General features: G+C 44.7%; 1 protein-coding gene across 3 annotated transcripts in view; it reads left to right on the top strand.

Annotated features, from left to right (window-relative positions):
- Positions 1–24103, top strand: part of LOC115166860 (leucine-rich repeat serine/threonine-protein kinase 1) — a 133299-nt gene that overhangs the window by 93726 nt on the left and 15470 nt on the right. For all 3 annotated transcript variants that reach the window (XM_029720749.1, XM_029720748.1, XM_029720747.1), the window contains exons 27-33: positions 5864–6061; positions 6234–6373; positions 6642–6779; positions 14171–14365; positions 16104–16255; positions 18541–18658; positions 22043–22159. In XM_029720749.1, coding sequence (XP_029576609.1) covers positions 5864–6061; positions 6234–6373; positions 6642–6779; positions 14171–14365; positions 16104–16255; positions 18541–18658; positions 22043–22159 — 1058 coding nt within the window. The remainder of the gene's footprint in view (positions 1–5863; positions 6062–6233; positions 6374–6641; positions 6780–14170; positions 14366–16103; positions 16256–18540; positions 18659–22042; positions 22160–24103) is intronic.

Here is a 24103-nt window from a genome sequence, read left to right as displayed (position 1 = left end):
GTCTGAACAGGTATAAAGCCATGGTTACCACCTGTAGTGCTGGACTGTGTATAGTCTGAACAGGTATAAAGCCAAGGTTATCACCTGTAGTGCTGGACTGTGTATAGTCTGAACAGGTATAAAACCAAGGTTGTCACCTGTAGTGCTGGACTGTGTATAGTCTGAACAGGTATAAAGCCAAGGTTATCACCTGTAGTGCTGGACTGTGTATAGTCTGAACAGGTATAAAGCCAAGGTTGTCACCTGTAGTGCTGGACTGTGTATAGTCTGAACAGGTATAAAGCCAAGGTTATCACCTGCAGTGCTGGACTGTGTATAGTCTGAACAGGTATAAAACCAAGGTTGTCACCTGCAGTGCTGGACTGTGTATAGTCTGAACAGGTATAAAACCAAGGTTACCACCTGCAGTGCTGGACTGTGTATAGTCTGAACAGGTATAAAGCCAAGGTTATCACCTGTAGTGCTGGACTGTGTATAGTCTGAACAGGTATAAAGCCAAGGTTACCACCTGCAGTGCTGGACTGTGTATAGTCTGAACAGGTATAAAACCAAGGTTACCACCTGCAGTGCTGGAATGTTTGCTCAGGTCAGGAGTAGCCTATAATTAATTGGCTGACCCCTCCTGCAGACCAGGATATAATTCTGCAATCCAGTTGACTACTTATAAATGGCTTTGTGGAAAGGGTTCACTCATAAAGGCCTCCTAAAGGCCAGACGAGGGGTTCACTCATAAAGGCCTCCGAAAGGCCAGACGAGGGGTTCACTCATAAAGGCCTCCTAAAGGCCAGACGAGGGGTTCACTCATAAAGGCCTCCTAAAGGCCAGACGAGGGGTTCACTCATAAAGGCCTCCTAAAGGCCAGACGAGGGGTTCACTCATAAAGGCCTCCGAAAGGCCAGACGAGGGGTTCACTCATAAAGGCCTCCTAAAGGCCAGACGAGGGGTTCACTCATAAAGGCCTCCTAAAGGCCAGACCAGGGGTTCACTCATAAAGGCCTCCTAAAGGCCAGACGAGGGGTTCACTCATAAAGGCCTCCTAAAGGCCAGACGAGGGGTTCACTCATAAAGGCCTCCTAAAGGCCAGACGAGGGGTTCACTCATAAAGGCCTCCTAAAGGCCAGACGAGGGGTTCACTCATAAAGGCCTCCTAAAGGCCAGACGAGGGGTTCACTCATAAAGGCCTCCTAAAGGCCAGACGAGGGGTTCACTCATAAAGGCCTCCTAAAGGCCAGACGAGGGGTTCACTCATAAAGGCCTCCTAAAGGCCAGACGAGGGGTTCACTCAGCAGGGTGATAGATGGTGATGCTATATGATCCTCAATAATGCTTCTTATAATTGGATTTGTCACAATGTGTTCCCCAGCACCTTAGATCTAAGCCACAAAGTGCCAGCAGATAATACAGCCATTCCCTAGGTAAGAAGAGATCATAAGATATGAGATTAAAGGGGCATCATCTAAAATGAAGCCCCCTTAAGGAAACAAGGCGAATTGCAACAACGCAGTCTGAATTCAGACAACTCTCCCCCCTCCCCCACAACCTCAGTGGAGACTTGCTTTTGAGTCGACTTTCAGTTTTGTCCACAAGCAGCAAACAGCTGAAAATACTATGTATCATTATTGAAAAGACATTTCGCAGCGATTTTAGATGGTACATAAACTGAAATTAAGCGAACAATGTAGGTTTTTAGCAACCAGGAAATGGCAGCGCGATATCTACATGTTCAATCGTGAGGAAATGATCACACGTCTGAGTGATGCTGATCGAAGAGAGGGAGGGTGCAGCCTTTCAATTTGACAACAAAAAACAGACCAGCTTTGGTTGAAAAATAGGAAGGCTGCACCATAGAATGCAATTTTGCATCAGAATGCATTTCTTTTTTTGTATATATATCACTTTTTTTATATTGTAAAACACTATCATTCCTCACTTAAGGCAGATATATTAAGGACATTTTCTGAAATGACAATGCTGAACCTCCACCTACACACAACCATGTTGAAATACCAGCCTATTGAGGTGTGTGTAGGTATATCCTGTGTTCATACAGGCGTTAGAGGGGATATTTGTGCAGTTTAGCGTTTACAAACGTGACTGGAGAGTAAAGTACACACTATCCCATGTCTCCAGAGACCATTATCTACATGTAATTCCAAACAACATCCAAACGTTATCCTTTCACCTTCCTCTGATGGAGAGGACGTTGGACAAACGTTATCCTTTAACCTCTGTCTGATGTGACAGGACAGTGATATACTGTAGGAGTAGTCAGCATTACCCTGTTCCCACACTGGGAATAGACCATCCATCTCCCCAGTCCTCTCTCTCTCTCCTACCACCATCTCTCTCGCTTCCAGCCTTCTCCCTCTCTTTTGTCTCTGTCTTTTCCATTCCTCTCTTTTTCCTCTAGCCCTCTCCCTCTCTCTCGCTCTCTCTTTCTCTCTCTCTCTCTCTCTCCCTCTCTCTCTCCCTCGCTCTCTCTTTTCTCCCTCTCTCTCTTTCTCTTCTCCTTCTCCCTCTCTCTCTTTTATCCCTCTCTCTCTCTCTGTCCATCCCCACTTTCTGAGGTCAATCCCCAAGGTGATCTGAAATAACCCTGCTGATCTGACTGGACCAAGGGGTCAAACTCTATTGTTCCAGTCTAGTGACTCTAGCCCAGGTCGGACATGCTGCACTGTAGTAGTAAAGATAGTTTATTAGCCTCCAAGGAGCAATTTGCTTTGCAGCAAGTGGTCAAAAGCCATACAGACATCAAGCTGTATATGTAACAGTATATCTTCCTTTCCTGTCTGCCCCGAGCTGGGCGTGAACCAGGGATCTGCTATGCTGTATGTAGGATGATGTAGAGCAGAGGTCAACAGGCGGCCCACTGGCCAAAACCGGCCAGCAAACTGATTTAAATCTGTCAAATCAACAGGAATTCAACAAAAAAAAAATATATATATATATTTAGGAAATCTGTTGCCAAGTATTCCCACGAATAAAAAAGAGACATGGTGGAGTCTCAATGTAAAAAAATAACAATATTTTGGGGCTTGTGGTCAGTTTGCAGTGTTCAAATTCTTATGATTATTTTCCGTCTTCCCAACCATTCGCTCTGACAAAAATCGTCCTGTTGCTGAATCTAGTTTCCAACCCCTGGTGTAGAGGTTGAGTACAGCCAGAAACCTAATACTTCTCATTAGCCTTTATAGAAAGAGAGAGGGACCCCAGCACAGCAGGCACCTGTAACCAAAACCATTAACACACACATGTCAACACATATATATATATACACACACACACACACACACACACACACACATGTGAACACATACACACACACACACATACACACAGACACGTCAACACACACACACATCTATCTATTAATGGACTATCAGTATTTTGGTAAACAGCTGAGGGTCTGGAGAAATATAACCACTCATGTTATAAGTTACATTACTCAAGAATTAATGGTTATATTTCATACATTTTGGTCCAGAAAGAGATGTACCAATCCCAGATGTTCTCTGTTAAAGAGGCCACAACAGCCCCTCTCTCTGGCCCGCACCATTAACAAGGCTAGGGGTGTAAATCTGCCCCGGTAACGGGAACCGTGGTTTTTTCATCTGGTTTTGTAAGCTCTGCCCATGTCCAGAGCCACACAGAGGGACTACATGAATACTTTTACAAATCTATCTGTCAATTTTATGATTTTATGATTTGAAGCAGCATTTACGTTTCAAAGTGGATCTGCATGTTTTGACTCCATGTTTGACTCCAGCCACCCAAGTCATAGACTGTTCTCTCTGCTACCACACGGCAAGCAGTACTGGAGCGCCAAGTCTAGGTCCAAAAGGCTCCTTAACAGCTTCTACCCTCAAGCCATAAGACTGCTGAACAGCTAAATTGCTACCCAGATTAGTTTGCCCCCTCCTGCTGCAACTCTCTGTTATTATCTATGCATAGTCACTTTACCCCTACCTACATGTACCCCTACCTACATGCACATTGACTCAATAACAATACCCCCTGTATATGGCCTCCTTATTGTTATTTTATTGTTACTCTTTTATTTTTTTACTTTAGTTTATTTAGTAAATATTTTCTTAAGTCTTATTTTTCTTAACTGTATTTTTGGTTAAGGGCTGGTAAGAATTTGGCGCATATGACAAATAAAATGTGATTTGACTGTTATCTTTGCTCTCCTCCCTCCCTTCCTGACCCACACCCCACTCCTCTCCTGACCCCACCCCCCTCTCCTGACCCCACCCCACTCCTCTCCTGACCCCACCCCCCTCTCCTGACCCCACCCCTCACCTCACTCCACTCCTCCTCCCCTCACCCCACCCCCTCTCCTCCTCCCCTCACCCCACCCCCTCTCCTCACCCCCTCCCCTGACCCCACCCCCTCCCCTCTCCTCACCCCACTCCACTCCCCTCCTCCTCTCCTGACCCCACCCTCTTCTCCTCACCTCACCCCACCCCCTCCTCCTCTCCTGACCCCACCCCCTTCTCCTCACCTCACCCCACCCCTTTCTCCTCACCTCACCCCACTCCGCTCCTCCTCTCCTGACCCCACCCCCTTCTCCTCACCCCACTCCCCTCCTCCTCTCCTGACCCCACACTCCTGACCCCACACTCCTGACCCCACTCCCCTCTCCTCACCCCACTCCGCTCCTCCTCTCCTGACCCCACTCCTCTCTCCTCACCCCTCCTCCTCTCCTGACCCCACCCCCTTCTCCTGACCCCACCCCCTTCTCCTGACCCCACTCCCTTCTCCTCACCTCACCCCACTCCCCTCCTCCTCACCCCACCCCCTCCTCCTCTCCTGACCCCACCCCCTTCTCCTCACCTCACCCCACCCCTTTCTCCTCACCTCACCCCACTCCGCTCCTCCTCTCCTGACCCCACCCCCTTCTCCTCACCCCACTCCCCTCCTCCTCTCCCGACCCCACACTCCTCACCCCACCCCCCTCTCCTCACCCCACTCCCCTCCTCCTCTCCTGACCCCACCCCCCTCTCCTCACCCCACTCCCCTCCTCCTCTCCTGACCCCACCCCCCTCTCCTCACCCCACCCCACTCCCCTCCTCTCCTGGCCCCACACTCCTGACCCCACCCCCCTCTCCTCACCCCACTCCCCTCCCCTCCTCCCTCTCCCGACCCCACACTCCTGACCCCACACCCCTGACCCCACTCCCCTCTCTTCACCCCACTCCCCTCCTCCTCTCCTAACCCCACCCCCCTCTCCTCACCCCACTCCCCTCCTCCTCTCCCGACCCCACACTCCTCACCCCACCCCCCTCTCCTCACCCCACTCCCCTCCTCCTCTCCTGACCCCACCCCCCTCTCCTCACCCCACTCCCCTCCTCTCCTGACCCCACACTCCTGACCCCACCCCCCTCTCCTCACCCCACCCCACTCCCCTCCTCCTCTCCTGACCCCACCCCCCCTCTCCTCACCCCACTCCCCTCCTCCTCTCCTGACCCCACCCCCCTCTCCTCACCCCACCCCACTCCCCTCCTCTCCTGACCCCACACTCCTGACCCCACACTCCTGACCCCACTCCCCTCCTCCTCTCCTGACCCCACTCCCCTCCTCTCCCGACCCCAACCTCCTCACCCCACCCCCCTCTCCTCACCCCACTCCCCTCCCCTCCTCCTCTCCTGACCCCACCCCCCTCTCCTCACCCCACTCCCCTCCTCTCCTGACCCCACACTCCTGACCCCACACTCCTGACCCCACTCCCCTCTCCTCACCCCACTCCCCTCCTCTCCTGACCCCACACTCCTGACCCCACTCCCCTCCTCCTCTCCTGACCCTACTCCCCTCCTCCTTACCCCACCCCCCTCTCCTCACCCCACTCCCTTCCCTCCACCAGACACCATGATGAAGCACCTTCAGTCCATGGACGCGTGCCGGAGCTTCTCAGAGTTCCGCCAGGAGGCCAGCATGCTCCACTCCCTGCAGCACCCGTGCATCGTGCCCCTGGTGGGAATCAGTATCCACCCACTCTGCTTCGCCCTGCAGCTGGCTCCCCTGGGCAGCCTCAACATTGTGCTGGAGGACAGACATAAAGGTATGAAGAGGTAGAAAGAGAGAGAGACAAAGACTGACACACCAGACAGGGAGAGAGACGGCGAGACAGAGATCCACAGCTAGAGAGATCCCCAATGCTGAGAATCTTCTCTACTCAAGTTATGAAAACATTTTAAACTTGCCCTTTTAACTCCACCCCCTCTCCCCATCAGGCTCCAGGTACATGCCTCTGGGTCACATGCTCACCTTCAAGGCAGCCTATCAGATCGCAGCGGGGCTGGCCTACCTGCACAGGAAGAACATCATCTTCTGTGACCTCAAGTCAGACAACATCCTGGTGTGGTCCCTGGAGGTAGGTGATTAGTATGAAGGGCAGAATTCCAAATCGAACCCTAGCCACTATGTCTGGGTTGTTCAATTCCAGTCCTGGAAAGCCAAAACACTTCAGTTTTTTTGTTTTTACCTGGTAGTTAAATGCACTCACCTGGTGTCCCAGGTCTGAATCAGTCCCTGATGAGAAGGAGAGGATGAAAACCAGAAGTGTTTTGGCCCTCCCAGTAGTAAAAATAGTGTTGCATGTTTGTGTGAAGTTGGCGTAATCCTTCTTTGCCTCATCCTAGGTGTGTGACCCGGTGAATATCAAGCTGTCGGACTACGGCATCTCGCGCCAGTCCTTCCACGAGGGGGCACTGGGAGTGGAGGGCACGCCGGGGTACCAGGCCCCCGAGATACGCCCAGGCATTGTTTATGATGAGAAGGTAGATGATTAGAAGGTCTATGGTGGCAGGTAACCTAGCAGTTAAGAGCGTTGGGCCAGTAACCGAAAGGTCGCTGGTTCGAATTCCTGAGCTGACTTGGTGAAAAATCTGTCAAGGTGCTCTTGAGCAAGGCACTTAACCCTAATTGCTCCTGAAAGTCGCTCTGGATAAGAGTGTCTGCTAAATAACTTGAATGTCAATGTGTAATGTAAGGTAGTGCCTACCACACCTGGGGTCAACTACATACATATATTACATACAAATACTTCATCTGTACTTGATTTACTCTGCCTGATACAAAGGAACCAATGGAATAGTCCCAATAGGGACTCACTACAATCTTCAATGATGGCCTAGGAACAGTGGGTTAACTGCCTTGTTCAGCTCAGGGATTTGATCTTGCAACCTTTCGGTTACTAGTCCAATGCGCTAACCACTAGGCTACCTGCCCTATGTGGTAACTGTACTGACCAACATTTCCTTGTATTTAGGCTAGTGCTATTGGGTAATGTTACTGACTGTATCATTTAGGGTAATGTTAATGACTAACATTTAGGGTAATATTACTGACTGTATCATTTAGGGTAATAGTACTGAATATCATTTAGGTACCCCCGACGGCATTGCGCGTACCTCAGTTTGGGAATACCTGCCCTGAATGATAGTCACATTTTTACAAAATAAAATAAATAAAAAATATATATATTTATTTTGTATTTTTGTTTTGGGGAAGAAAAAAAAATCTTCACATTTTCAAACAGTCCATTTATATTTTCCAACGGGGCTATACATTTGGGTAAGGTTTTTTTTTCTCACATGAGTAGCCTCGTTTCACTGCCAAAAAATGTAATTGAACTATCTAGTGTTCAGCAAAATAACAACACAATGTCAAATACAGGTAGCCTAGTCAAATAATTAACATCCAATCACTTTAACCATTACTCTCTCGCAGGAATTCCACTAACGGTCCATATGTAGCCAAACGTAGCTGCTGCTCATTTCCGTTTACTCTAAAATGTATAAATGGCTAAAAAACGTAAGGCCGGCGTCCATAGAGACGCATACCAGCAGTACTACACCTGCACCTGTCGACGACACAAGTTGTTCTGCTTCCATGAGCACATCCAATGTTAGCATCAGTAATTCTACATTTGTTGTTAGTCCAGCTAGCATGGACACTGACAGTTGTGAATCTGATGCAGCTGAAGAGCTACTGCCCCCTTATCCAGGAAAGCACCGAACAACAGAATGGGACGTTGGACCATCGAAGAGGTGCAAATATGATGAGAACTACATTGATTTGGGGTTCTCTTATATTGGGAGTAGTGCCTTTCCTCAGCCACAGTGTGTTATATGTGCAAAAGTACTATCTCACAACTCGATGAAACCTTCACTCTTGCGCAGACATTTAGAAACAAAACATGCCAATTTGAAAAATAAGCCATGGGAGTTTTTGGAGTGAGAATTAAGATGACTTTCATGTATAAAAGTAACAGATACCATTAATAAGAAGGGGCTAGAAGCATCTTATATGGTGAGCTACCGAGTGGCTAGGACAGGCAAGCCCCATGCTATTGTGGAGGACTTAATTGTTCCTGCTACAGCAGATATGGCTGGGACAATACTGTGGGAAAAGGCCAAAGAAACTATACAGACAATGTCTTCATCAAACAACACTGTTTCACGACGCATCAGTGACATGGCAGGAGATCTTTTGAAACAATTACTGCTTCGCATACAAGCCAGTGAATTATATGCGTTACAGCTGACTGAGTCAACAGACGTGGCAGGCCTGGCACAGCTCCTGGTATATGTCCGTTACGTTTATGGGAGGCCAATTAAGGAAGACATCCTCTTCTGCAAACCACTGGAAACCAGGACAACAGGAGAGGATATTTTTAAAGTACTGGACAGCTTTGTGACATCAAATGGACTTTGGTGGTCAAGATGTGGTGGTATCTGTACTGATGGCGCAAAAGCCATGACAGGGAGACATAGTGGAGTGGTAACGCGCGTGCAAGCAATTGCTCCCGACGCCACTTGGGTACACTGCAGCATCCACCGAGAGGCTCTTGCTGCCAAGGGAATGCCGGACAGCTTGAAAGATGTTTTGGACACTACAGTGAAAATGGTTAACTTTGTTAAAACGAGGCCCCTGAACTCTCGTGTATTTTCAGCACTATGCAATGATATGGGCAGCGACCATGTAAAGCTTTTACAACATAAAGAAGTGCGCTGGTTGTCAAGGGACAAAGTATTGACACGTTTTTTGAATTGAGAGACGAGCTTAATGTTTTCTCTACTGACCATAATTTTCACTTGTTTGACCGCTTGCATGATGACGAGTTTCTCACACGACTGGCCTATCTGGGTGATGTTTTTTCTCGCCTGAAAGATCTGAATCTAGGATTCAGAACAAAATTGAGGCTATGATTAAGAAGTTGGAGCTCTTCTCTGTCTGCATTAACAAGGACAACACTCAGATCTTTCTATCATTGTATGATTTTTTTTTTGTTTACAGACAATGTCAAGTGTGATATAACGAAGCACCTGAGTGAGTTGGGTGCGCAATTACGCAGGTACTTTCCCGAGACGGATGACACAAACAACTGGATTCGTTATCCCTTTCATGCCCTGCCTCCAGTCCACTTACCGAGAGCCTCATCCAAATTGCAACAAGTGGTTCTGTGAAAATTGAATTTTATCAGAAGCCACTGCCAGATTTCTGGATTGGGCTGCGCTCAGAGTATTCTGCCTTGGTAAATCACGCTGTTAAGACTCTGATGCCCTTTGCAACCACGTACCTACAGTATGTGAGAGTGGATTCTCGGCCCTCACTAGCATGAAAACTAAATGCAGGCACAGACTGTGTGTGGAAAAGAATTTAAGACTGAGACTCTCTCCAATACAACCCAACATTGCAGAGTTATGTGCATCCTTTCAAGCAAACCCTTCTCATTAACCTGTGGTTATTCACAATTTTTGATGAACAAATAAGGTTTTATATGTAAGATGATTAAATAAAGAGCAAAATTATTGATTAAGATTACTATTTGTGCCCTGGTCCTATAAGAGCTTTTTGTCACTTCCCACGAGCCGGGTTGTGACAAACTCACACTCATTCTTATGTTTAATAAATGTATCGTATAGTGTGTGTGTGGCAGGCTTACAATGATGGCAAAAAACAACATTTGAGAGTGCGATGACCCTGCTGCTAGAGGGGGTACGCAGCTGGAGGTTGAATGTTTGAAGGGGTATTGGACTATAAAAAGTTTGGGAACCACTGATTTAGGGTAACGGTACTGACTGTATCATTTAGGGTAACGGTACTGACTGTATCATTTAGGGTAACGGTACTGACTGTATCATTTAGGGTAACGGTACTGACTATCATTTAGGGTAACGGTACTGACTGTATCATTTGCTGTAACATAACTGACTGTATCATTTAGGGTAACGGTACTGACTGTATCATTTAGGGTAACAGTTCTGACTGTATATTGACATGATTTCTTTAATTCCATGCAGTATCTATATACACTGAGTGTACAAAACATTCAGAACACCGTCCTAATATGGAGTTGCACCTCCCCATCCGTTTTACTCTCAGAACAGCCTCAATTTGTCAGGACATGGACTCTACAAGGTGTCGAAGCGTTCCATAGGGATGCTGGTCCATGTTGACTCCAATGCTTTCCACAGTTGTCAAGTTTTCTGGATGTCTTTTGGGTGGTTGACCATTCTTGATGAACACGGGAAACTGTTGAACGTGAAAAACCCAGTTCTTGCAGTCCTTGACACAAACCAGTGCACCTGGCACCTACTACCATACCTGTTCAGAGGCTGTTAAATATTTTGTCTTGCCCAGTCACCCTCTGAATAACACACATACACAATCCATGTCTCAACTGTCTCAAGGCTTAAAAATCATTCTTTAACCTGTTTCCTCTCCTTCATCTACACTGATTAAAGTGGTTTTAACAAGTGACATCAATAAGGGATCATAGCTTTCACCTGGATTCACCTGGTCAGTCTATGTCATGGAAGGAGCAGGTGTTCTTAATGTTTAGTCCACTCAGTGTATACCTATATAATTACTAGGTCCCTATGTTACACCATATACATATCCTGTTTTATGTGGGTATGCGGTCCTCAGAGAAAAGGACTTGTGTGGATTTATGGGAAGGTGGCTGTGTTATGACTGGTCACTTCGTCTTTTGGACAATTCACGTTAGTGTCTGATTAGTAACATGTGTCTGATTAGTAACATGTGTCTGATTAGTAACATGTGTCTGATTTAGTAACGTGTGTCTGATTAGTAACGTGTGTCTGATTAGTAACGTGTGTCTGATTAGTAACGTGTGTCTGATTAGTAACGTGTGTCTGATTAGTAACGTGTGTCTGATTAGTAACGTGTGTGTGCTGCTGCAAGTGAAATGTAAGGAAATGAGATGTGTGTTTTACTGTGCAGTATGTCTGGGTACCATATTTTTACACAGTATGTGTCCATACAGCATGTAGAGTGTATCATTTACCACATGTCTATGACTAAGTCATCCATTCCCTAATGCCTGTATGAGTGTACTGGACGTACAGTAATATCCCATAGCCTACCCGTCTGAGGTGAAGTGTTCCCGTAAATGACAAGTTTCTTGTGGAATATATTCTAGAGGAAACTGGAATTTACTCAACTTGCCCTCTATGTTGGTTAGGTGGGCAATTAGCTCCTGCTTTTTCTGCTCATTAGCCAATCATCTCTCATCCTGATATGAATTATCCAATTAACTCTCCCTCTGTGGTTGCTCATCAGGCAATCGACTCCCAGTCTGATATGTATTAGTCAACCATGAATTAGCCAACTACGGTATGAAGCCAACCAACCAACCAACTCTGTCTCTGTGTACTTTAATCCTATGGGCTTTTATGTCCTCATTTTAATGAGCCTTTCCAACATGGCTGTCTACCATCTCTGGGCTCCACTCTCTCTAGGGGGTCTGGGCTGGCTTAGCAGGGCTTTTAAGTGGTTTGACGCACAGACACACACACACACACACACACACACACACACACTGGTTTGACTGTTTTTCTAGGGGGTTAAATCTCCTTTAACCCTCCAACTCAATTGAACATCCTCTCAAAGGGAAGTGAGAGGTGACTTTAAACCATCACTTCTATACTCTGACCCTGTTCTGCTGTTAAACTCTCACGTCTATACTCTGACCCTGTTCTGCTGTTAAACTCTCACGTCTATACTCTGACCCTGTTCTGCTGTTAAACTCTCACGTCTATACTCTGACCCTGTTCTGCTGTTAAACTCTCACGTCTATACTCTGACCCTGTTCTGCTGTTAAACCATCACGTCTATACTCTGACCCTGTTCTGCTGTTAAACCATCACGTCTATACTCTGACCCTGTTCTGCTGTTAAACTCTCACGTCTATACTCTGACCCTGTTCTGCTGTTAAACTCTCACGTCTATACTCTGACCCTGTTCTGCTGTTAAACTCTCACGTCTATACTCTGACCCTGTTCTGCTGTTAAACTCTCACGTCTATACTCTGACCCTGTTTCTGCTGTTAAACTCTCACGTCTATACTCTGACCCTGTTCTGCTGTTAAACTCTCACGTCTATACTCTGACCCTGTTCTGCTGTTAAACTCTCACGTCTATACTCTGACCCTGTTCTGCTGTTAAACCATCACGTCTATACTCTGACCCTGTTCTGCTGTTAAACCATCACGTCTATACTCTGACCCTGTTCTGCTGTTAAACTCTCACGTCTATACTCTGACCCTGTTCTGCTGTTAAACTCTCACGTCTATACTCTGACCCTGTTCTGCTGTTAAACTCTCACGTCTATACTCTGACCCTGTTCTGCTGTTAAACTCTCACGTCTATACTCTGACCCTGTTCTGCTGTTAAACTCTCACGTCTATACTCTGACCCTGTTCTGCTGTTCTCAGCCAATCATGTCCCTCCTGCCATACATTAATCCTTTTTGGTTCCTCTTTGATTTAACTTCAAATGAGGTTTCAGGATGTAGTTATTGTAATACTGCAGGAAGAGATGGAGAGGAAAGAGAGAGTGACTAAAATGGAAAGACTGAGAGGGAGAAAGAGCGAGAGATGGCGAGAGGGAGAAAGAGCAAGAGAGAGAGCGCTGGAGAGAGTAAAATGGAAAGACAGAGATGGAATAGCAGACATTCTGTGTACTTAACTAATCTATAAACGGGTTATACATAAATAGTGTGTAATATAATAGTATAATATTCAACAACCCATATTTTCTTTGGCAACATTGGATTTCCCCTGTCATACCTTTGCTAGAGATTGCTGACAGACAGGGAATGTACCATAGAGAATATACCATGACCCTTCCTGTAGCCCCTCTGACTCCGAGTTCCACGGACGTTGAGGATTCTCAGAATAGTTGCCAAGTGATGTCATCGTGGCGAGGAGCCAGGACTGCTACCGTAACGCTAACAGAGCGTGGAAACTCACCACTCCGGTGCATTTTGGCCCCATCTGTCTGCGCTGCGTTAAATAAACCCTGGGAAGAAAGCCACAGTGGGCTGTTCATCTCAAGCTCATGGCCATTCATAGAAAGGAATTCAACTTGGACTATTTCTTGGACAGAAAATATGCTATTTTGTGTTCCATCACCAAGCTGAATGGCCTTCATAGATAACATTAGAGTCTGACTATTACAATGGGATGACTGGTGTGTGTGCTATTCAATTTAATTGAAGAAGATCTATTGGCATAGAAACGTACATTGCCAAAGCAATTAAATCAATATAGAAATATATACACTGACTGTACAAAACATTAAGAACACCTTTCTAATATTGAGTTGCAACCCCCCTCCTCAATTTGTCGGAACATGGACTACAAGGTGTCGAAAGCGTTCCACAGGGATGCTGGTCCATGTTGACTCCAATGCTTTCCACAGTTGTGTCACGTTGGCTGGATGTCTTTTGGATAGTGGACCATTCTTGATACACAAAGGAAACTGTTGAGCATGAAAAACCCAGCAGCGTTGCAGTTCTTGACACAAACTGGTGTGCCTGGCACCTACTACCATACCCTGTTCAAAGGCACTTAGATGTTTTGTCTTGCCCATTCACCCTCCGAATGGCACACATACACAATCCATGTCTCAATTGTCTCAAGGCTTAAAACTCCTTCTTTAACCTGTCTCCTCCCATTCATCTACACTGATTTTGAAGTGTTTTTAACAAGTGACATCAATAAGGGATCATAGCTTTCACCTGGTCAGTCTATGTCATGGAAAGAGCAGGTATTCTTAATGTTTTGTACATTGTGTATATAACATATTAAATCAATCTCCCATTCTCTTTCTCTCTCTCTCTCTTTCACTCACTCGCCCAGGTGGATATGTTCTCGTATGGGATGGTTGTGTATGAGTTGCTGTCAGGTTGTAGGCCTGCGTTGGGCCAGCACCAGCTCCAGATAGCTAAGAAGCTGTCTAAAGGCATCCGTCCCACCCTGGGAAACCCAGAGGAAGTCCAGTTCCACTGTCTGCATGGCCTGATGATTGAGTGCTGGGACACTAAGCCTGAGAAGGTGAGGGGCTGTGGGCTGGGACGCCAATACACTTTTCACACTAGTGAGCCAAGCTGTGCTGGCTTGGATATGCTCTTTTTAAAAAGGAAAGTGTGATGACTAATCCGCACCACTATAATGCTATCATGTTATCATGCTGTCTTTCATATATCTAGATGTGTATTAACAACTGATATTACAATGCTGTGTGGCTTACAGCAGGGATTGTCAACTAGATTCAACCATGGGCCGATTTTCTTTCTTAAGTGGATAGTCGGGGCCGGAAACATAACTACAAATAATTTGTAGACTTCAAGTTGACCACAAGAAGCCCAAACAGATATAATGTTTGACTAAAACTTAATAATTTCAATCCTTGCTTACATTTGTATACGATCACATATACAATACATGACCAAAAGTATGTGGACACCTGCTCGTCGAAAACCTCATTCCAGAATCATCGGCATTAATATGGAGTTGGTCCCCCCTTTGCTGCTATAACAGCCTCCACTCTTCTGGGAAGGCTTTTCACTAGATGTTGGAACATTGCTGTGGGGACTTGCTTCCATTCAGCCACAAGAGCATTAGTGAGGTTAGGCACTGATGTTGGGTGATTAGGCCTGGCTTGAAGTCGGCGTTCCAATTCATCCAAAGGTGTTCGATGGGGTTGTGGTCAGGGCTCTGTGCAGGCCAGTCAAGTTCTTCCACACCGATCTCGACAAACAATTTCTATATGGACCTTGCTTTGTGCACAGGGACATTGTCATGCTGTTGCCACAAAGTTGGAAACACAGAATCATCTAGAAAGTTGTTGTATGCTGTAGCGTTAAGATTTCCTTTCACTGGAACTAAGGGGCCTAGCCCGAACCATGAAAAACAGCCCCAGACCATTATTCCTCCTCCACCAAACTTTACAGTTGGCACTATGCATTCGGGCAGGTAGCGTTCTCCTGGCATCTGCCAAACCCAGTTTCGTCCGTCGGACTGCCAGATGGTGACGTGTGATTCATTACTCCGAAGAATGCGTTTCCAGTGCTCTAGAGTCCAATGGCTCCAGCCGATGCTTGGCATGGTGATCTTAGACTTGTGTGCTGCTGGTCGGCCATGGAAACCCATTTCATGAAGCTCCCAACGAACAGCTCTTGTGTTGACGTTGCTTCCAGAGGCAGTTTGGAACTCGGTAGTGAGTGTTGCAACCGTGGACAGACCATTTTTATGTGCTACACGCTTCAGCACTCGGCGGTCCCGTTCTGTGAGCTTGCGTGGCCTACCACTTCACGGCTGAGCCGTTGTTGCTCCTAGACGATTCCATTTCACAATAACAGCACTTACAGTTGACTGGGGCAGCTCTAGCGGGGCAGAAATTTGACAAACTGACTTGTTGGAAAGGTGGTATTGTAAGACGGTGCCACATTGAAAGTCACTGAGCTCTTCTGTAAGGCCATTCTACTGCAAATGTTTGTCTATGGAGATTGCATGGCGGTGTGCTTGATTTTATACACCTGTCAGTAATGGGTGTGGCTGAAATAGCCGAATCCACTAATTTGAAGGGGTGTCCACATACATTTTTATATACAGTATAGTAAATCTCTCTATTATGCATGGGAATACTTGGGGCTCATTTGCTGGTGTTTTTACAGTCTTTTGTGTCCAACATTCTTTTTGCTCAGATAAAATCACCAATCCACTGGCCACCAATTGGGGAACCCTGGCTTACAGTATGACATAGTGACTGTGTGTCTCTCTCTTGATCCAGAGGCCCCTGGCCATGCAGTGTGTGAGGCAGATGCAGGAGCCCAGTTTCCCATGTCTGAGGTACCTGCTGGCCTGTGACACACACTCCCAGCTCTTCCTGTCCCACTTGCAGGGACACAGCGCTGTCTTCTGGGACGGGGACAAGGACGACAGGTTGGTTTCTCTTTGTGTTGATTTCAGAGGTTTTCCTTGGCCAAAAAGTCTCAGTGTAGACTTCCTGAGGATCTGAGGGTGTATTTAAGCTGCTTATGCTTGGACTGTCTTATAAAGAGCAGTGGAGGCAGAACACACACACACACACACACACACATACATACTCTGCACATACCTCTCTGAGAGTAACACACACACACACTCCTGTCCTGTAATAAAGCTCCCAGGTGGAAAGTAATTGCTTTAGTGTTGCTCTCCCCCTGTGTGTGACTGTGTGTGCTTGGGGACTGGGAGATAATCTCACTACGATAAAGGCAGCTTTCATCGCTCCATACAGGTGGTGCTAATGACTGCTATTGACTGCAGCTGTCCTGCTGTTAACCCCATAGAGATCCTTTGTAATTCTAATACCCCCTCATAGAGGTATTGCGCCAGGGCTTCCAGCATGGGAACCGACCATGAGAATGACATGATAATTGTTAGCAGGTACTACTCCGCCAGGGGAAGAAGGAGAAAGATTGAATACTGTCCTAACTCTGTGTCAGGGTAACACGGTTAAATGGTGTGTATTGTCTCGGTATGACTTGTTGGACTACTGTGTGTGTGTGTGTTCTAGATACTCTGCAATAGTGAATGTGTGTTGTCCTATAGGAACTACAGTGTGGTAGTGAATGTGTGTTGTCCTATAGGAACTACAGTGTGGTAGTGAATGTGTGTTGTCCTATAGGAACTACAGTGTGGTAGCGAATGTGTGTTGTCCTATAGGAACTACAGTGTGATAGTGAATGTGTGTTGTCCTATAGGAACTACAGTGTGGTAGTGAATGTGTGTTGTCCTATAGGAACTACAGTGTGATAGTGAATGTGTGTTGTCCTATAGGAACTACGGTGTGATAGTGAATGTGTGTTGTCCTATAGGAACTACAGTGTGGTAGTGAATGTGTGTTGTCCTATAGGAACTACAGTGTGGTAGCGAATGTGTGTTGTCCTATAGGAACTACAGTGTGATAGTGAATGTGTGTTGTCCTATAGGAACTACAGTGTGATAGTGAATGTGTGTTGTCCTATAGGAACTACAGTGTGATAGTGAATGTGTGTTGTCTTATAGGAACTACAGTGTGATAGTGAATGTGTGTTGTCCTATAGGAACTACAGTGTGGTAGTGAATGTGTGTTGTCCTATAGGAACTACAGTGTGGTCGCGAATGTGTGTTGTCCTATAGGAACTACGGTGTGATAGTGAATGTGTGTTGTCTTATAGGAACTACAGTGTGATAGTGAATGTGTGTTGTCCTATAGGAACTACAGTGTGATAGTGAATGTGTGTTGTCCTATAGGAACTACAGTGTGATAGTGAATGTGTGTTGTCCTATAGGAACTACAGTGTGATGGTGAATGTGTGTTGTCCTATAGGAACTACAGTGTGATAGTGAATGTGTGTTGTCCTATAGGAACTACACTGTGATAGTGAATGTGTGTTGTCCTATAGGAACTACAGTGTGATAGTGAATGTGTGTTGTCTTATAGGAACTACAGTGTGATGGTGAATGTGTGTTGTCCTATAGGAACTACAGTGTGATAGTGAATGTGTGTTGTCCTATAGGAACTACAGTGTGATAGTGAATGTGTGTTGTCCTATAGGAACTACAGTGTGATAGTGAATGTGTGTTGTCCTATAGGAACTACAGTGTGATAGTGAATGTGTGTTGTCCTATAGGAACTACAGTGTGAGAGTGAATGTGTGTTGTCCTATAGGAACTACAGTAAGATAGTGAATATGTGTTGTCCTATAGGAACTACAGTGTGATAGTGAATGTGTGTTGTCCTATAGGAACTACAGTGTGATAGTGAATGTGTGTTGTCCTATAGGAACTGCAGTGTGATAGTGAATGTGTGTTGTCTTATAGGAACTACAGTGTGATAGTGAATGTGTGTTGTCCTATAGGAACTACAGTGTGGTAGTGAATGTGTGTTGTCTTATAGGAACTACAGTGTGATAGTGAATGTGTGTTGTCCTATAGGAACTACAGTGTGATAGTGAATGTGTGTTGTCCTACAGGAACTACAGTGTGATAGTGAATGTGTGTTGTCCTATAGGAACTACAGTGTGATAGTGAATGTGTGTTGTCCTATAGGAACTACAGTGTGGTAGTGAATGTGTGTTGTCCTATAGGAACTACAGTGTGATAGTGAATGTGTGTTGTCCTACAGGAACTACAGTGTGATAGTGAATGTGTGTTGTCCTATAGGAACTACAGTGTGATAGTGAATGTGTGTTGTCCTATAGGAACTACAGTGTGGTGAACGTAGAGAAGGGTCAGGTAGAGGTGAAGAGGATGCCGTGTCCAGGAACCAGGCTGAGCTGTCAGATGAAGATGGACAACACCTTATGGACCGCCACAGAGGTTGGCCAAACAATCACTAACACTGGGGTTGGAGTTGGCCAAACAATCACTAACACTGGGTTTCCTATGGACATTAGAGTATAATACTTATATTTATTCATACATGTTCTTTGCATCTGACAGTTTACTTAAATGTGAGTTTACATAAACACTGGGGGTGGGTTTGGCCAAACTATCCTTAACACTGGATTTACATTGCAAGTTTACAGTTTGGAACTCAGCATGACATAAAACCTCAGACATAAAGGCATAAGCCTTCTTAGGTGGATTTCGTTATGTAACCAATGTACATGTTGACACCATGTCAGTACAATTGCTCTCCCCATACCATAAGTATGTTCATCTCTAGTCTAACCTGTGGCTTTGTAGTGTGTACGCTCAGGCTGAGTTTTGTTGCTGTCATGTTAACCTGGTGAAGCAGCGTAAAGTCTAGTGATAGCATGTTTGGGGAGGGTCATTGGGAACTGCCAGGAATACACTGGTACTTATGGAATTAGGGTACATGTTAAAGAATAAATGGGTGTTTATATACAAAATGATCATTGGCAATATTTTTAAAGCATTTCTCTGCCCATGAAATGGAAGCGTATAACATTATCCACCTTGAGTTGATTATGTATATCTGTATACATTTAGTTTCTGTAAGTGTGTGATCGTGCGTGTACTGTACCAATCAAAAGTTTGGACACACCTACTCGTTCAAGGGTTTTTCTTTATTCTTACTATTTTCTACATTGTAGAATAATAGTGAAGACGTCAAAACTATGAAAAAACACATGAAACCATGTAGTAACCAAAAAAGTGTTAAACAAATCAAAATATGTTTTAGATTTTAGAATCTTCAAAGTAGCCACCCTTTGCCTTGATGACAGCTTTGCACACTCTTGGCATTCTCTCAACCAGCTTCACCTGTAATGTTTTTCCAACAGTCTTGAAGGAGTTCCCACATGCTAAGCACTTGTTGGCTGCTTTTCTTTCACTCTGCGGTCCAACTCATCCCAAACCATCTCAATTGGGTTGAGGTCTGGTTATTGTGGAGGCCAGGTCATCTGATGCAGCACTCCACCACTTTCCTTCTTGATCAAATAGCCCTTATACAGCCTGGAGGTGTGTTTTGGGTCATTATCTTGTTGAAAAACAAATGATAGTCCCACTAAGCGCAAACCAGATCTTCCTATTGGTGTCCTTTATTCGTGGTTTCTTTGCAGCAATTCCATCATGAAGGCCTGATTCACACAGTCTCCTCTGAACAGTAGATGTTGAGATGTGTCTGTTACTTGAACTCTGTGAGGTGCAATCTGAGGTGCAGTTAATTGCTGATTTCTGATGCTGGTAACTCTGACCTTATCCTTTGCAGCAGAGGTAACTCTGTCTGCCTTTCCTGTGGCAGCCCTCATGAGAGCCAGTTTCATCATAGCGCTTGATGGTTTTTGCGACTGCACTTTAAATTTTCCAGATTGACTGACCTTCATGTCTTAAAGTAATGATGGACTGTCATTTCTCTTTGCTTATTTGAGCTGTTCTTGCAATAATATGGACTTGGTCTTTTACCAAATAGGGCTATCTTCTGTATACCACCCTTCCTTGTCACAGCACAACTGATTGTCTCAAACGCATTAAGAAGGAAAGACATTCAACAAATTAACTTTAACAAGGCACACCTGTTAATTGAAAAGCATTCCAGGAGACTACCTCATGAAGCTGGTTGAGAGAATGCCAAGAGTGTGCAAAACTGTCATCAAGGCAAAGGAAGAATATATATTTGAAGAATCTCAAATATAAAATATATTTTGATTTGTTTAAAAAAAAAAATATGTCATCGCTATTATTCTACAAAGTAGAAAATAGTCAAAAAAAATAAATAAATATGGAATGATTAGGTGTCCAAACTTTTGACTGGTACTGTATGTACAGTATGTTAGAAGTTTACATACACCAGCCAAATACATTTAAACTCAGTTTTTCATAATTCCTGACATTTAATCCTAGTAAAAATTCCCTGTCTTAGGTCAGTTAGGATCACCACTTTATTTTAAGAATGTGAAATGTCAGAATAATAGTAGAGAATGATTTATTCATCTTTTATTTTTTTCATCACATTCCCAGTGGGTCAGACATTTACATACACTCAATTAGTATTTGGTAGCATTGCCTTTAAATGGTTTAACTTGGGTCAAACGTTTTGGGTAGCCTTCCACAAGCTTCCCACAATAAGTTGGGTGAATTTTGGCCCATTCCTCCTGACAAAGCTGGTGTAACTGAGTCAGGTTTGCATGCCTCCTTGCTCGCACACACTTTTTCAGTTCTGCCCACACATTTTCTATAGGATTGAGGTCAGGGCTTTGTGATGGCCACTCCAATACCTTGACTTTGTTGTCCTTAAGCCATTTTGCCAAAATTTTGGAAGTATGCTTTGGGTCATTGTCCATTTGGAAGACCCATTTGTGACCAAGCTTTAACTTCCTGACTGATGTCTTGAGATGTTGCTTCAATATATCCATATCATTTTCCCTCCTCATGATGCCATCTATTTTGTGAAGTGCACCAGTCCCTCCTGCAGCAAAGCACCCTCACAACATGATACTGCCACCCCTGTGCTTCACGGTTGGGATGGTGTTCTTCGGCTTGCAAGCCTCACCCTTTTTCCTCCAAACATAACGATGGTCATTATGGCCAAACAGTTCTATTTTTGTTTCATCAGACCAGAGGACATTTCTCCAAAAAGTACAATATTTGTCCCCATGTGCAGTTGCAAACCGTAGTCTGGCTTTTTTATGGCAGTTTTGGAGCAGTGGCTTCTTTCTTGTTCAGCGGCCTTTCAGGTTATATCGATATAGGACTCGTTTTACTGTGGATATAGATACTTTTGTACCCGTTTCCTCCAGCATCTTCACAAGGTCCTTTGCTGTTGTTCTGGGATTGATTTGCACTTTTAGCTCCAAAGTACGTTCATCTGTAGGAGACAGAATGCGTCTCCTTCCTGAGTGGTATGATGGCTGCGTGTACATCCACAGGTACACCTCCAATTGACTCAAATGATGTCAATTAGTCTATCAGAAGCTTCTAAAGCCATTTCCTGGAATTTTCCACGCTGTTAAAAGGCACCCTCAACTTAGTGTATGTAAACTTCTGACCCACTGGAATTGTGATACAGTGAATTATAAGTGAAATAATCTGTCTGTAAACAATTGTTGGAAAAATTACTTGTCACGCACAAAGTTGATGTCCTAACCGACTTGCCAAAACTATAGTTTGTTAACAAGAAATGTGTAGAGTGGTTGAAAAACGAGTTTTAATGACACCAACGTTAAGTGTATGTAAAGTTCTGACTTCAACTGTACATGCACGTGTGTGTGTATTTACTTGTGTGTGTGTGTGTTCTAGGAGCAGGAAGTGTTCATCTACAGTCTAAAGGAGATGTGTCCACTGAGCCAGCCCCAGAAACAGATCTCCTGTCCTGCTATAGTCACCTGTCTGTTCCCCGTGCCCGCCAGAGACCAGGTAACTCTCCTGTTGTCACCTGTCTGTTCCCCGTGCCCGCCAGAGACCAGGTAACTCTCCTGTTGTCACCTGTCTGTTCCCCTTGCCCGCCAGAGACCAGGTAACTCTCCTGTTGTCACCTGTCTGTTCCCCGTGCCCGCCAGAGACCAGGTAACTCTCCTGTTGTCACCTGTCTGTTCCCCGTGCCCGCCAGAGACCATGTAACATACTGTACACTACTGCCCTGTATGGTTGTCATGATACCAGTATCACAATAATACCATTCTCGATTTTCCATGGCGAAAAGATGAAGCAGACTACTATTTGGTCCTTTAGGAACCTTTCTTAGAATATTGTGTATAGCTTGGAAAATAAACACATTTGACTCTGGATGATAACATAATGCTCTTTGTTTCCAAGATTAGGATTGTTTTCCTTTAGAAATGAAATCCGCTTCATGTTTTGTTTCCTTGCCACGAGACTTATCGCGATACTGCTACCGTGACAACTCTATCTCAAACCATCTCCTAGACCAGTAGTTCCCTAACCGGTCCACCGGTAACCCCAACAATACACGTTGTTGTTGTAGCCCCGGACAACCATACATGATTGCATGGATCTCTGTGAGAAAGAATTATGGGAACCCAACCCATTGTTGGTCCGTCATCTACTAAACCCCAATGTAACCCTGATACACTGGATAATCTGTGTTCTCTAATCTCTGTACTGTAAAGTGTTTATACAGTAACAATACAGCAGTTGATAATAATACGGTACCATCTAACTGCCTCCGAAACCAGCCTATGACTGTTTTCACCATTTGTAGGGATTTATTTGCGTTCTGACCATCATTAACTAACTCAGCGACTGTGGTAAAAGAGGTTTTACGGTCCTCTTAACAGTAGAAATGCCAGTCTTCGAGCGGTCCCGCTCTGAGCCAATGCCGCGTCTTTTTGATGTCAACATTCAAACAGTCTAAATCCATTTAATATATGCATCCTGAAAAATGTTCCTTTGGTTGTGTTTATGAAGGTAACATTAGAATACAAATGTGTATATTTTATAAAGAACATAATAGCATTTTCATTAGTATATGTTACTGTAGCCTATTTGTAAAGAAAACGAAAAACCACTAACCACACCCATTATAATTTCTATTATGATGTCATTTTGGCAGGTCTTAAGAAACATTGCAATAAGAAAATGTATTTCAAAAGAACAGAATAGCATTATTATCGGTTTTATTATGTTACTAGTCCTTGCTTAGTAGCCTGGGCTGTATGCTGCCACGTGTTCATGTGTGGAGTGCATGGAAGTGGTTATTCTTGGTAAAGGTGATATTTTGAAATAGAGCTCATCTCTTTCATTTTAAACTATTTGGCAAAAATGAGTGTTTTGGAAACCTCAGAATCGTCTCTTTCAGATATTATACAGAAATCAAAATGTCTTACCTACATATGACTCTGTAGCACAGGTGGGCAACGAGACAGTAAAATCACCAGGAATTCAGCTAAAAATGAGTTTAGTTTAGGAAATCTATTCCCAAGTATTTCCAGGAATAAAAAAAGAGACGTGATTGTGTCTCAGTGTAATCAAGGTATGGAATGATTGTTATTTTCAAATACAATCTCTTTTTGGGCTTAGTTGTGGTCATTTGCGGTGCACAAATGATTGTAATAATGTTCTGCCTCCCCGACCATCCGCTCTGATAAAAATCTAGTTGCCTACCCCGACTGTAGGAGCATTTTAAAAGTCACTTTCTGTTGCTGCGTTTCCCTGCCTCTGTATCAATTCCAAGCTGCGCTAGCCCATCTCTTCAAATACAATTAGACCATTGTTAATATTGTCACCCATCAGACTATTGTCAATTTAATCTTGTGTTTAGGCTAACTCTATTATTATGTGTAAAATGTATTTCAATATAGTTTAGGTGTAGTTTAGATGGGCCATCAGCTGTGCTGTGTT

This window comes from Salmo trutta, chromosome 29 (assembly GCF_901001165.1).
Source record: "Salmo trutta chromosome 29, fSalTru1.1, whole genome shotgun sequence".
Taxonomy (NCBI): domain Eukaryota; kingdom Metazoa; phylum Chordata; class Actinopteri; order Salmoniformes; family Salmonidae; genus Salmo; species Salmo trutta.
This window is presented reverse-complemented; position numbering and strand designations above follow the sequence as displayed.